At 38.2% G+C, this 15126-nt stretch overlaps 1 protein-coding gene across 2 annotated transcripts in view; it reads right to left on the bottom strand.

Annotated features, from left to right (window-relative positions):
- LOC133526550 (gamma-soluble NSF attachment protein-like) overlaps positions 1-15126 on the bottom strand; it is a 32602-nt gene that overhangs the window by 12423 nt on the left and 5053 nt on the right. Inside the window, exons 5-9 of one of the 2 annotated variants that reach the window (XM_061863250.1) lie at positions 14684-14754; positions 13901-14048; positions 13452-13601; positions 10500-10598; positions 489-8555 (exon numbers count right to left, since the gene is read on the bottom strand). In XM_061863250.1, coding sequence (XP_061719234.1) covers positions 8469-8555; positions 10500-10598; positions 13452-13601; positions 13901-14048; positions 14684-14754 — 555 coding nt within the window. In that variant the 3' untranslated portion in view covers positions 489-8468. Of the gene's footprint in view, positions 1-488; positions 8556-10499; positions 10599-13451; positions 13602-13900; positions 14049-14683; positions 14755-15126 lie in introns of those variants that run through there. The other variant, XM_061863242.1, reaches the window with a different exon arrangement.

Here is a 15126-nt window from a genome sequence, read left to right as displayed (position 1 = left end):
TTGTCAAAAAACAGTTTAAGGCACAGTATATATAATATAGGAACGCAATCTCCATAGGCAGAACTTATGCAAAAGTGTCCAGTGGTCAGCTATAAATAATAGTTCCAAATCTCTCCAGAGTAGCGCTAGAGTAGCTAAGAACCTAGGCGTTATTGACGGAGTGAAGTGCCGCCTATAATTTGATTTTTTTTTCAAGTATTCTAGATATTGTGGCGCCACCTATTTAAGGTTTTTTGATGACACTTTTTGGTATATGGAGATTCCTTTCCTTATCTCCACCTTCCGTAATAACTTATATAAGTATAACTTATATAAGTTACCCTATGGTTAAAGGTGCTAGTGCTGCACTCTGGCGGCAGAACATTGCAGTAATACTTCCTATAGATGTATAGACGGCTTCCGCGCTACGGTTTATATCATTCACGCTCCCAATCAGAGAAATAAACCCGGATTTTAATTCCGTAGATAAGGAGAGCAAAAAAAACATGTTTGCAAGTATATTTATTTATTACAGAGTTATTTTCAATAATTCTGAGCCCCTAGTGTAAATTTATTCGATAGCGAAACGTGACGTACGCGTTTGCGTTAAGTAATAGTAAGTAATTTTGAGTTTCCAAAACGTCCCTTACAAAATGAGATTTACCACAAACGAGTACGTCACGTCTTGCTATCGAATAAATTTACACTAGGGGTACAGACACCAGTGTTGGCTGAACGTTAGTTAGAATTGACCTTTAACCATTACAAATTGAACCGAAAACCGTAACGAACGGTTACAGTTTAAGGTTAATATTTTTATTTATTTAGAAACAAAACAGTAATATAAACATATCAACAATGCAATACAAATGATGTACCATAACAAAAGGAAAATACAACAAAAAAACCTGGAGGTTCATAAATTATAAATTATAGACTGAAATAAATATACTTATATAGTTACTGTAAATTTTTGTATCAGAAAAAAAACTGATATCTGTACTTATGTACTAAAACAACTTACAAGGAAAGGTACCCAACTGTCCGGTTCCGATTTGATTTATATTTATATATGTTATAGAGTAGTCTAAAATAACGCTCACGTATTTTTTTTTAGCTGCCCAAACTCAACCTATTGGTAGAAATTGTCCTCCAAAGTACTAAAAAGTTACTAATATAGAAAGTGATGCTCAAGCAACTTGCTATTTAATGGCTTGTTTGAGTATATGTTTGAGAACAGGAAAAAATAATGTAGACGTGTTTTGTTATATCTGCTTAAACTCAAGTTTTCCTAAAAAAAACACCCGTCTTTATGTGTAACTTTAGCGATAAGATATTATAAAACTTCGAATGACGATTTTTTTTTAGGAAAAAATTAGTTTTAGCCGATATAACAAAACACGTGCTCATTATTTTTTGCTGCTTTCAAACATATACTCAAACCAGCCATTAACTAGCAAGCTGCTTGAGCATCACTTTCCATAGGAATTAGAAGATTTCGTAATTTTTTAGTACTTTGGAGGACAATTTCTCCCAATAGGTTGAGTTTGGGCAGCTAAAAAAAAATACGTGTCTGTTATTTTAGACTACTCTATAACATATATAAATATAAATCAAATCGGAACCGGACAGTTGGGTACCTTTCCTTGTTAGTTTAACTATATTTTACAAGCTTTTATTTAACTTGCCCTGTTAGTATGTATGGCACAAATGTTGCAAGTTAAATTTGACCCACTTCCCGGTTTCCGATGAAGCTGAAAATTTGCATACATATGTAAGTCGGGTGACAATGCAATATTATGGTACCATCAAGCTGATCTGATGATGGAGACAGGAGGCAGCAACAGGAACTCTGTGATAAAACAACGCAACCTAATTGTGTTTGGGGTTTTCTCGATGAGTATTAGTTGCCTGTGGAAAAAAGTACAGTCAGCGATAAAAGCATGTACCAAAAACGAAATTTTTACCAAAAACTTATTTTAGATTAGCCAACGAATTTTGAAAGCAATTTACTTCGAATAGATGTTTATTAAATTATAGTAACTAGGAACTCTAGGAAGGAAATTTGTAACGTTCGGCCAACACTGACGGACATTAAGCACGTAGAAGTTCTTACATTGACTCGCCTTCATCTCTATCGCACGCGGGTAATTATATTGCTGTCCCGCTCGTACAGTAGCATTGACCGCCGCCGCCATCGACGCGACAGCAGTATACAATTACGCGCGTACGACAGAGACAGAAACATGCGGGTCAATACACGAAATTACTAGTGCTCACCGTTCTTTAGACCTAATGCCTTGAATTGACCAAATCACGATATATTTAAAATTAATTTAACATATTTAATATTCTCGAGCAAATTATACATTTATCTTAAGCTTTGTAACAATTATAATTACGTGAATATGATGTTATTATTTTATTTTACACGTATTGATATATAATACTTATACATAATTAATCAATATGGATAAGTGTGACATATGGGTATGTATGTGTGTCCTTCACATTGGGGTCTGTTTATAGATTGATTAATGTTTATTGCGAGTCCGTGCATTTGCTACTTGCGTTTAGGGGAGTTTTCAGAAAACAGTGCACCCAATTACCGTAAGTTAAGAAAAGTTAATCACTATTAATTAAGCATTAAATTTCAATATAAACTTGGTTTTGGTGTACATTTCATAAACTATAAGCGATACTATTAGAAGTATAAGAAAAAATTAAATTATTAAAAAAAAAAGAATTGTTTTTATTTCAAGTAGAAACACTACTATATAAATTATAAACTGAAATAAATGTCATATACTAAGAAAAAGTGACCAAGGCCTCCAGTGCCCCAGGCTGGAATCGAACCAGTGTCCTCTGCTATCGCGGCAGGTGCCTGATCACTGGAGGCCTTGGTCACTTTTTCTTAGTATATGACATTTATTTCAGTTTATAACTATAAGCGATATTGCAATGTAAAAAAAGCCAAAAAGTTGTTTCCCATAAAGATTTCATGCTTAATTGTCGTCACAAAACTGACAGCGATTAATTTTTCTTAAATACTCACGCCAATTGGTACATTATTTTCTAAAAACCGGGTCAAATGTATGAAATCGTAATAAACACCAATCATTGGGTAAACAGGGCCCAATGTGAAGCTCAGTCATACTTATCCCGCATCCACACTTACCCATACTGACATAATATTTATAACATTTTAAGCTTTTCCTTAACATTAGGCATCACAAAAACATAACTTACTTATTGATATAGTAAAATGCAACATGATTTTCATTTTATATTATACATAGTTTTCAATATACTCAATATACAGCGATTTCTTAAAAAGGCTAATATTTTATTCTTCAAATAATTTGCGCAAGTACAAAAACATCAAACAAATGTCATTTTGAAAATTGATTATTACCAAAGATACATTGATTGAGTAAGATGTGTAAAATCTAAGACAATTTCGTGCTTCGAATTTCACAGGTAAACGAGATGGCGCTGTACAGCTCCATACATTTTGCGGTAACACTTATTGTCAAACTGTGACGTTTGACAATTTAGTGACCGCAAAACATATCGCGCAGTACAGCGCCATCTGTTTTGGATGTCAAACTAAGGGGTGTTTTTTCTTAGACTACCTCTCTATTACAATCAATTAACTTTGCTATTATTAACATAGCAGGCCTGAGTCAGTTAGGCCCATAGAGAAATAAGAAGTAATAGAGTGCTCACTCCATACATCAGTTTTGGTACCAAAATGCTTATTATTTTCGCAGTCGGCATCTACCATCGAGTAGCGGAACTCTCAATACTGCTACTCGACAATAGATATCTCTACGATACGATTTTCCGCTAATATTATAACCAGAGTAACCGGAACTCTATTTTCACCTTACTCCGGTTATAATATTAGCTGAAAATCGTTGAGCATTAGACTTTTTGTTTGCCGCGACATCTATTGTCGAGTAGCAGTACTGAGAGTTCCGCTACTCGATGCTACATGTCGACTGCGAATATAATAAGCATTTTGGTACCAAAACCGATGTATGGAGTGAGCACTCTATTACTTCTTATTTCTCTATGGTTTGGCCTGAAAATTATAGAGTAAAAAGGAAAGGGGACGACGTCACGTGACCGGTTGTCCATACACACGTAGTCCTCATTTACCCCTCTGAATATTAACATTACATATGTGACATTATCTACGAAAAGGGACCTTATTGTCGATGGCGCTTACGCCGCACTCCGTAGCGCGGCGTTGTTTATAATATGGGAGCATCGTTCATAATGGCGCCACCGACAATAAGGTCCCTTTTCATAGATAACGTCACATATGTTTACGCAAACTGATGTATATTAACCACAGCTTCCTTCGTTTGATTTACTTATTCTTTTCTTTTTGATTTTTTAAATCATTATTACACTGCTTTTAAAAGTAGGTAAGTGTAAGTATTTCTCTAGTCATTCTACAAAAAACTACACTAAAACACTTAAGAAAAAGTCTAGACGTCAGGACGTTAGGGCTTGTGCACAAATCACGCGAGGTTCGATAGGGGGGGAGGGGGGTCACGAAAAAATCACGACAGATCACGTTGGGGGAGGGGGGATATAAGAAAACCTCACGTGTATTTTTCTATGGTAAACGAAACTAAGAAAAAATATCTACCACATACTTTTTCTCGGTTTTGTTAACCAAAAACCTTCACTTGGCACTTCAAAATAGCCAGTCTAAACAAGATTTACTCTATACAATACTATTTATCTTAAAATAAGGTCGAATAAAAAAAAATAAAAAAATACACGTGAGGTTATGTGGGGGAGCGGGGGTTCGCCAAGAACCTCACCAAATATCACCAAGGGGGAGGGGGGGTCAAAAACTAGCCGAAAAAAACCTCGCGTGATTTGTGCACAAGCCCTTAGCCGCTTAAGCTGGAGACGCGGGTTCGATTTCCGTCTCGGCCACCGGTGGCCTTTATCAGTTTTTTTTATGTGTATGATATCTATTTTAGTTTACAATTTATGTCATGTAGTGTGACTACTTAAAAAAACAAATCAAAAATGTTTTATAAAATAATTTGATTTTTTCAGTACTTAAATTATTATAATAATATGATAATAAAGATATAAAATGTAAAAAGTCAAACAAAGGAGCATAGATATGGTTAATATATAATAAATTGCGTAAATTTGTTATACATCATGTCAATATCCAGGGAGGAAAATGGGGACTACATTTGTATAGAAGAGCAGTCGTCCAATATCGTCTTGTGGTGAATAATTTCCTGTGGGAGTCGAGTTTGGGCCATTAGTCAATTTGTGTAAAATAATTAATTAAATTGTATTTTTATTTACTCAAAATCACGAACTCTTTCGATTGTAATAAGAAAAGAAAAACTGTCCCGAAATTTCCATACATTTTTCGTTCCATTCCGTTACCGTCATACAAAGTCTATGAAACATGGTAACGGAATTGAAATAAAAATCTTGGGACACGTTTTCTACGATCGAAGCGTGATTCTAATAAAAAAAATACAAGTAAAAAAAGTGTACTTTTAAATTGCTGGTCTGCGCCGTTGTTGTTTAAAACAAATAAAAGAAAAAAAAAACACCGCTCGTGCAAAACTCGAAGTTGCGGTCTTTCGGAACGCACGAACCAAAATTTTTCCATTCCCTTATTGTTTACACCTTAGGGAGACAGGTAGCGACATCTACCGTAAGATGTTCTATCTTCCGGAGTCCCATACTTCCTTACAAAAAATAACATACATAATCAACATATTAAGATTATTTAATTACACGTTAAAGAGGAATATTTAAAAAAACAAATTTAATTAAGCGCTGGTTTCCTAAGATAGCGGTGCCATCATATAGCGGCCGTAATATTACGGACGCAAAAAGAATGTTCCTTCAATCACCGCCCTCTAGGAAACCGCGCCATTTTGTTTACATACACAATGTTCTAGTGACGTCATTCACCGCTGTATTACGGACGCTATATGACGGCAACGCTATTTTAGGAAACCAGAGCTTAATTAATACATAGTACACCAAACTATATCTACCTAAACCTTAGAATGGCCTATCACATTAGTAAACAGCTCTAAAATAATACCTAAACACAACTCACTAGATCAATTGCTATAAAGTCGAGTGTAGGTGTTATGTACAATATATACTGCAATTTATATATTATATATATCAAAGAAAATTTGAAATGGAGGTTTTTTTTTTTATTTATGGAATTAACAAATAAGTTACAGTCTAGAATTTAATACAAGACCCATCGTAGGCAAAACCTTGAGGTTTGTGTGCCGATGGGGAGTTCAGAGAAAAAAAAAACAATATATTAATATCTTATATCTAATAAAAAAGGTGTATTATCCGCCATCTTACCGGGCACCGGCTAAAGGTTGAGGCGCCATCGCTCGAAACGATGCCGCCATACCTTTTGCATATGATCTATTAGATGGCGCCACTTTAGATATTTAACAAATTTAACACACATCAGTGAAATAAGGATCAAAGTCAAATGGCGTTCCAAAAGATTTAATCATGTGTCGAAAGATGGCAGTAAATTTGCTGTGGCAACAAAGTTTTCTTTGACAATACACCTCAATTTCAAATTCTCTTTGATTAACAGTGTTTGTTCAAAATATTTTATGCGTATTATTCTAGGATCGTCTGTACGGTGGTTGGCTATCATAAGCATACCCCGGAGTTTTGGGTGTGGGGTGGGTTTCATACTAGTCAAAAAATAGGTAAAAAATTTAATAACTGAAGCTATTCTATTCTAAGCAAATTCTTTTTACTTATTAAAAATGCATAGTTTTGTAATTTTACAATAAACGAAATTATATAATATAAATACACGAAATCATTCTGGTCAATATGGCCAAAAGTATAAGTTGTTTAATACGATAGTGAATGATCGCTTTTCCTTACAAATGTAGTCCCCATTTTCCTCCCTAGATTATAGAAAATATTTTTACCCAATACCTATATTGACTATGGCTATGCCGGTTGTTTGATTTCTTTCAATTTTTTACTTAATATAAGAGTTAGGAGCGTTAAAAAAATTGTTTGTGTTTTGTTTTTCGTTTCTAATTCTTACAATATTAACAAAAAGTCCAAAATAATAAACGAATATAGTTAATAAGCATGTAATCCAGAAAGGAAAACGGGGACCACGTTTGTATGGAGAACCGGTCGTCCCCTTTCCTCTTAATCATAGAGAAATAAATAAGCAGAGTGCTCACTCCATACATCAGTTTTCTTACCAAAACGCTTATTATTTCCGTAGTCGACATCTAGCGTCAAATAGCGCATTTATCAGTACTGCTATTTTACAATAGATGTCGCGACGAACGAAAAGTCTAATGCTCAACAATTTTCATCTAATATAACCGGAATTCTATTTTCAACTTGTAATATCAGTTTGAGCAATAGGGAGCGTGCATGAACTGTAGGAGGCAGCACAGGAGCCGTCAGATTTTTGGCGCGAGGCGTAAATGTGACGTTTATTGTTCAGATGTAGCCCACAAGATGGCAGCACTTACTATGCACAAGAAAACACGTGACGTGTACATGTACATGTTTATTGTTCCGATTCAGGCCACAAGATGGCAGACTCTCCAACGCGCACGGCCCCTATACACTTTTAGTCAGTCGCGACACTGGTGACATCTAGTGTCAAGTAGCGGTACTGATAAATACGCTAGATGTCGACTACGAAAATAATAAGCGGTTCGGTAAGAAAACTGATATATGGAGCGAGCAATCTATAAGATATATTGATTGAGTCAATTAAATCTAAGACAATTTCGTGTTTCGAATTTGACAGGTAAACAAGATGGCGCTGTACAGCTCCATACACTTTGCGGTAATTCTGATTGTCAAAATTTGACGTTTCACAATTCAGTGACTGCAAAGCATATGGCGCAGTACAGCGCCATCTGTTATGGATGTCGAACTATACTCTGTATCATTATTATATAAATAAAAACAAAATCTACCCTCAAATAGCTCCTTAAGCCAGTTGACGGTAGATGAAAACATTACATGGTCAAATAATGTAGGTTAAAGTCAGGTCGTTCAGTGACAGATCCAGGCGGTTTTGTATTTGGTTGGTTAACCAATAAATGTTATAACTAACCGAAAGTGTACAAATTGTTTGTTTATTTTTATTTAAATACCTCAAGATACACCCCCTTATTCATAAACGTCTACTAAAGTTGACAAGCCGCTAATCGTTTGTCCCTTTCCATCATACCAATACGTCGGAAAGGGACAAACGATTATTAGCGGCTTGTCAACTTTAGTAGACGTTTATAAGGGGGACAGAGTACAAGGCGCACGTTTTTTTCTTAGACTTTACCTCTCATATTACAATCAATACTCTTTGATGCTTACTTATTTCTTATCGAGATTTTAATCTCAAAATAGACTGTCGGTTCTTGGTCGTGGCCTAATATGTCCAGGAATACTGTCTGTGTCTAGCACAGTTCCTCTTCGTCTGGTGGCTGCACGGGAGCTTCGTATGAAGCATTGTCCGGCCTACTATCGCCTTCGGGCGACGCGCGCTGAAATCGACAAGTAAAAAATTAAACATCTTGAGCGGCATTATTATTTATTATTTTATTATGATTTGGTCAAGTATGTTCTTATGTATGGGAAATAGACACAAATGATCCCACCAAAAACATTCTGTAAAAAACTAGCCAAGTCTCGATGGAGTTGCTTGTTTATCTCTAAAAAGTAATGAAATCTAGACAAAGTCGTGCCAAGTCTAAGGTTCCTTACTGCGATTTCTTTATTATTATAGTTAATGTTGTGTGACTTGGCCGTTGAAGGGTACACAAGGGTACAAAACCAGGTGTTCCATGACACCATTGCACCTATCTGTCGCCAGAACCGCTGATGATGGGAAATTGCCACTAACCGAAACAGCTGATCATGAGTGAGTGAGTGAGTAAGTGTCATAAATGCAAAACTTTGCTTTCGCTTAACTTCGGAACTAAATGAATGACAGACTTGAAATCCAATCCAAAATCCAATTTTAAGTATGTGATTATAGCTTACTGGATGACGAAAATTTCTGCGTTCTGGTCTTATCCAGAGGTTCTCAAATAGGGGCCTGAAAATGCGGCGAAATGGTTCCAGTAAAGGATGGTACGGCAGTATTTGCTTCGCGCTCGACTTGGCCGGAGCACTACCGTGCCCCCAGATCCAGCTTAAAATGAATGTGGTATGATACCTCTGGGTAGCGTCCCCTCCCCACCCCCTGACGCAACCCCCCCTTTTAGCATGAAACATGTCCCGGTTGACCGTTTATTCTCAATTTCGCGAAAAGTATTAGAGTTTGGAAAAAAGTGTCAATGGAAGAAATCATCCTTAATAAATTCTTAACAAATAAGGTTTTATTCATTATTTCAATATGATGCACCATTTTCATGTTAGCTAGATGAACTTCGACAACATTTAGCCGTAGAACAAGCTGGTTCTCTACGATTTCTTTCAGTGCTCTTACAGTACAGTTCAGCTTTTCAGTTGTGTACCGTGTTTTGGCAACGAAGCTTGCTGGGTTGCCAAAGTGAGGTGCGAGATTGAAAAGCTTGATTACAGTACATATGGCGCTACTTTATAGCACTAGTGCGAGAAGTAGCATATTACGTTACTGTGTCGAACATTTAAAGGGCCATATGTACTGTAAAACGTTGTACGATACATGTGCGAATAGGTAATTCGCAACTCGTGTCGATTTAAAACACTCCCTTCGGTCGTGTTTTAATTTATCGCCACTCGTTTCGAATTTCCTATTTTTCGCACTTGTATCGTAATGTACTATTATATCACTATTGTACACAATACTTTTTCTACGAGTCAATTAAAACAATACTTTAAACTAATAAAATCATACAGGTAAACAAGCCAAAAGTATACAGCTATTTAAGATACGCGTGCAGCCGCGGCCGCCGGGACCCGGCCGGGTGCTCGACACCTTCTCGTAACTCATGAGGCCCTGGTACTTGCTCCGCGCTAAATTCAATTTTTAGACAGTTTTTCTCGATTTTGGCCACCGTAGCCTATCAAGCAACGCTAAACGGTTTTCGTATTCTATGGATGTTGCTATATTAAGGGTGTCACATGAGCGTTTATGACTTATGAAGCAATTGTTTCTACTATACAACCTAAAATAAAAAATCAATATGAGCTATTGTTTTGTTTCGTCCTATTGACCGCGGCGAGCTGTGATTGGTCCATTTCATTATAGTTGACTAAACCGTTTCGAAAAGAATATTATAGTTGAGTTGCCCAATTACAGTGTGGTACCTATACGAAATCTTAATTCAATCATTCCAGTCGACGAGTAACAAAAGGTATCTTACTGCATTAGTTTCAATTTGGATATAGCAATACAATTACGCGCGTGCAACAGAGATAGAAACAGGTGGCTCGATGTACGAAATTCTTCGTGTTTAGCGTCATAACTTTGTCCGTTGCTAGTGGCATTATAGGATACTGACCTCATAGTTGGAGGCGTTCGGACTGACGTATGATGGCGCGGCGTTCTCACGGATCCCAGCGCTGGGTGTGGGCTCTAAAGCTTCTGGCAAGGGCACCAACTGAAAGGATTAAATTTCACAATAAAGCAGGTATTGCAACAAATTTCAAGCTCCTTTTAAATAATAATAAATAAATATTTTAGGACACTAGACGTTCCCAACCAATTTAAATATAGGTAAAAAACTTAAGTCACCTGTTGTATGTAGTTGTGACGTGTTCGAATAGACATTTGTTTTGTTTGTGTGTCTTTTAAACATGTATTGTCTATTCGAACACGTCACAACTACATACAACAGGTGACTTACTTAAGTTTTTTACCTATACCAACCTCATTATGTAAAGTATAACTGAAGGGATGTTTACATACATTGGACATGATTTTCCAGAGGCGATAATATATATATATATAGCCACAATATCTTTATTTTGGAAAAAATATGAATTAACCTTTGAATTCAACCCTACTAAGGTTTATAAAAACTAAGATAATTCGGGGGGCATAATTATTTTTATGGTAACAGTTGTATGATACTTCTTATTTGTAACACTTATATATTTATGGCGTTGTGGCCGTTGATGATCGTTTGCCCCTGTCTGCAATATTGACATTTGTGTTTGTTAGAAAGTGATAAAATTTAACAGAGGTTTGCTAAGTTTTATGAATAAGGGGGCTTAACAGTTCTCGTATGGACTAAGTGTGATAGCAATTTAGATTTTTAATTTCACTTCCGAGTAAAAAAGGCCAATACAATTGCATACCAACTTAACATACTTTAGGTTACATGAACTGACGTCAAAAAAATTGACGGGCTGTTTGGGAATAGACTAATAGACCACACAATATTGATATTTAATTTTACTTCGAGTAAAAAAACACGGATATAACAGCATACCAACATGACGCACATAATTTGGACTAACTACTTAAACTTTGTAGATCTGTAGCGAAACCATCGATCCAACCGAAAGTGGCCGAAGTTGGCCGATCATCGTAAAATGAAGATTTATATGAAAACTTCTTTAAATGATTGTGAAGTAAATACACAGCCAAAACGGTAATTAGTATGCTGTGTTCTATTCTCATATTTAAACAACAGATTTGCATAGTTTTTTCTCATGATACGTGCGCCGTATTCGAGAAACGTGTCACCTAAATTCCTAAAATTTTGTAAGGCGCCATCTCGCTCCGTCCGTCGTTTTTGTCCCTTTCTGGCATTTTAATTTTATATTGTAGATTATTAAACAAAGGATCGAAAACAGCGTGCGATTTATTTGGTCTGTGGAGCTTTTAAAAGTTACCATTGAGATTAAAATAAACTGTATCTGTGGTAAGCCGTAATCCACGTCCACACTTTTTATAAATGGCGACATTAGGGCTCTCTTGGCGGACTCGCGGTCCTCCTCGTATGTTAGTTGTTCTGTCTGTCTGTTTACCTGTGCTAGCCTGACGTACTCCACGTCCATGCTCCTTATAAAAGGCGACATTAGGGCTCCCTTGGCGGACTCGCGGTCCTCCTCGTATGTTAGTTGTTCTGTCTGTCTGTTTACCTGTGCTAGCCTGGCGTACTCCACGTCCATGCTCCTTATAAAAGGCGACATTAGGGCTCTCTTGGCGGACTCGCGGTCCTCCTCGTATGTTAGTTGTTCTGTCTGTCTGTTTACCTGTACTAGCCTGGCGTACTCCACGTCCATGCTCCTTATAAAAGGCGACATTAGGGCTCTCTTGGCGGACTCGCGGTCCTCCTCGTATGTTAGTTGTTCTGTCTGTTTCTCTGTGCTAGCCTGGTGTACTCCACGTCCATGCTCCTTATAAAAGGCGACATTAGGGCTCCCTTGGCGGACTCGCGGTCCTCCTCGTATGTTAGTTGTTCTGTCTGTCTGTTTACCTGTGCTAGCCTGACGTACTCCACGTCCATGCTCCTTATAAAAGGCGACATTAGGGCTCTCTTGGCGGACTCGCGGTCCTCCTCGTATGTTAGTTGTTCTGTCTGTCTGTTTACCTGTGCTAGCCTGGCGTACTCCACGTCCATGCTCCTTATAAAAGGCGACATTAGGGCTCTCTTGGCGGACTCGCGGTCCTCCTCGTGTGTTAGTTGTTCTGTCTGTCTGTTTACCTGTGCTAGCCTGGCATACTCCACGTCCATGCTCCTTATAAAAGGCGACATTAGGGCTCTCTTGGCGGACTCGCGGTCCTCCTCGTGTGTTAGTTGTTCTGTCTGTCTGTTTACCTGTGCTAGCCTGGCATACTCCACGTCCATGCTCCTTATAAAAGGCGACATTAGGGCTCTCTTGGCGGACTCGCGGTCCTCCTCGTGTGTTAGTTGTTCTGTCTGTCTGTTTACCTGTGCTAGCCTGGCATACTCCACGTCCATGCTCCTTATAAAAGGCGACATTAGGGCTCTCTTGGCGGACTCGCGGTCCTCCTCGTATGTTAGTTGTTCTGTCTGTCTGTTTACCTGTGCTAGCCTGGCGTACTCCACGTCCATGCTCCTTATAAAAGGCGACATTAGGGCTCTCTTGGCGGACTCGCGGTCCTCCTCGTGTGTTAGTTGTTCTGTCTGTCTGTTTACCTGTGCTAGCCTGGCGTACTCCACGTCCATGCTCCTTATAAAAGGCGACATTAGGGCTCTCTTGGCGGACTCGCGGTCCTCCTCGTATGTTAGTTGTTCTGTCTGTCTGTTTACCTGTGCTAGCCTGGCGTACTCCACGTCCATGCTCCTTATAAAAAGCGACATTAGGGCTCTCTTGGCGGACTCGCGGTCCTCCTCGTATGTTAGTTGTTCTGTCTGTCTGTTTACCTGTGCTAGCCTGGCGTACTCCACGTCCATGCTCCTTATAAAAGGCGACATTAGGGCTCTCTTGGCGGACTCGCGGTCGTCCTCGTATGTTAGTTGTTCTGTCTGTCTGTTTACCTGTGCTAGCCTGGCGTACTCCACGTCCATGCTCCTTATAAAAGGCGACATTAGGGCTCTCTTGGCGGACTCGCGGTCCTCCTCGTCGTATGCCGATAGTAATTGCTCTATCGTTTGCATTTCGGCCACTTCGCAGTTGTTACCCCATTCCTGATGAAATATAAATATAGTCAGTATAGTTCATTAAAAAAAAAGTGTGTTATTTGATATTTTTAGATTTTTATACACTTTGTACTTTGACGGTGACAGATTTCGTTCCTCCCAATCTGGAAGGAAATTTCGGGACACTTTTTTTCACCTATTAGGATCGAGTAGAAAAAAACAATAAAGGCCAAATCTAAAAAGAATAGTTTTGTAGAACTTTATATAAAACCCATTTCACCATATATTACCGTTGCCACTTTTCTACGAACAAACCCATATTCCTGCGAAGACTGTAACGTTCATACCTTGTACGCTTTCTCCGCTGCCACAGCATCGCCCCGGGCCAGTTGGACCAGTACAACGGCAACAGTGAGCCGGCCGATGGCGCCCGTGTTCCCGCTCTCCTGGTGGAAACCGATTTCCCTCCGAAGACTGTCTACAGCTTGATCGTACCTGAACATCACATACTTCTTGAAATAAAAAAATAAAACGATTTAAACGGATTATCAATATAAATGGAATTAAATGACGCATATAATAAATTAGCCCGATTTAACAAGCCCTTTTTAGTAATAGAGGGCAAGACCGTATATGAGGGAAGACCGTCTATGAGAGAAGACCGTCTGCAAGCTCTTTCGTCAATTTTAACTCTTGCGTTTGTACACATAACGGGCACTTGTAGTTTACGGTTCAGTTTGTAATGGTTAATATTCAATATTTTCAATTATAATTACCGTTCGGCCACCACTGACACATACTTCACTTACAAGAATGGTTGAGCAGGAGTGAAACTCTTCTTTTCGACTGTGTGTGAGTGACGTACATATACAAATACCAGAGTTTTGTCCTATGTCGGTCTCCTCTGCAATAAATTTATATATGCCGGTCTTCGCCATATTGACCCCTTAAAGATGCTCCGAACTACGGCCCCCAAGCCAAATCCGAACCTCGAGACTTGGCGGTGGCCCATGGGAGACTCAGGTCCTAAACTAGAGTGCATAAAAGCTACAAATATGGTAATGGCAATTTGGCCATGTTATTTTTATAAATAAAAATTACAGTGTACTTGTAAATGAAATGTCCCTTACCATTGCAACTTGACAAGAAGTCTGGACGCCTTGCTTATGTATTCTGCACCTTGGTGCTGACTACTTTCACCCTGAGAAAAGAAACAACTATCAATTACACCCAAAGCTCGGAACCGATTTCTAAACCTTTTTGGCTTTACTCCGAACGTTCATAAGAACGCAAACGTTTTAAGAACTGTACCGGTTTATTCACCGAGCGACGAGACGGCCGTCCGGCCTGGTAGTGTGCCGCGTAAACAGACACATAGGAAGAAACCGGTTTTAATTGTTCTAAACCGGTTAAACTAACAAAAACTTTATGGAAATATTTTCCTAAAATCCAGTGTAAAGTTAATGGTTTAACGAACGAAACCGAAATTAAAAGGTTTTTCACCAAGTACATGATAACAGTTTGGAAAATTAACGCCTGCTGCCTTTCGTGAACTATTATTATTTTGATTACA

The sequence above is a fragment of the Cydia pomonella genome, chromosome 1 (assembly GCF_033807575.1).
Source record: "Cydia pomonella isolate Wapato2018A chromosome 1, ilCydPomo1, whole genome shotgun sequence".
In the NCBI taxonomy this organism is placed as follows: domain Eukaryota; kingdom Metazoa; phylum Arthropoda; class Insecta; order Lepidoptera; family Tortricidae; genus Cydia; species Cydia pomonella.
Note: the sequence above shows the minus strand (reverse complement) of the source record. Positions and strands in the feature narration are given on the sequence as shown.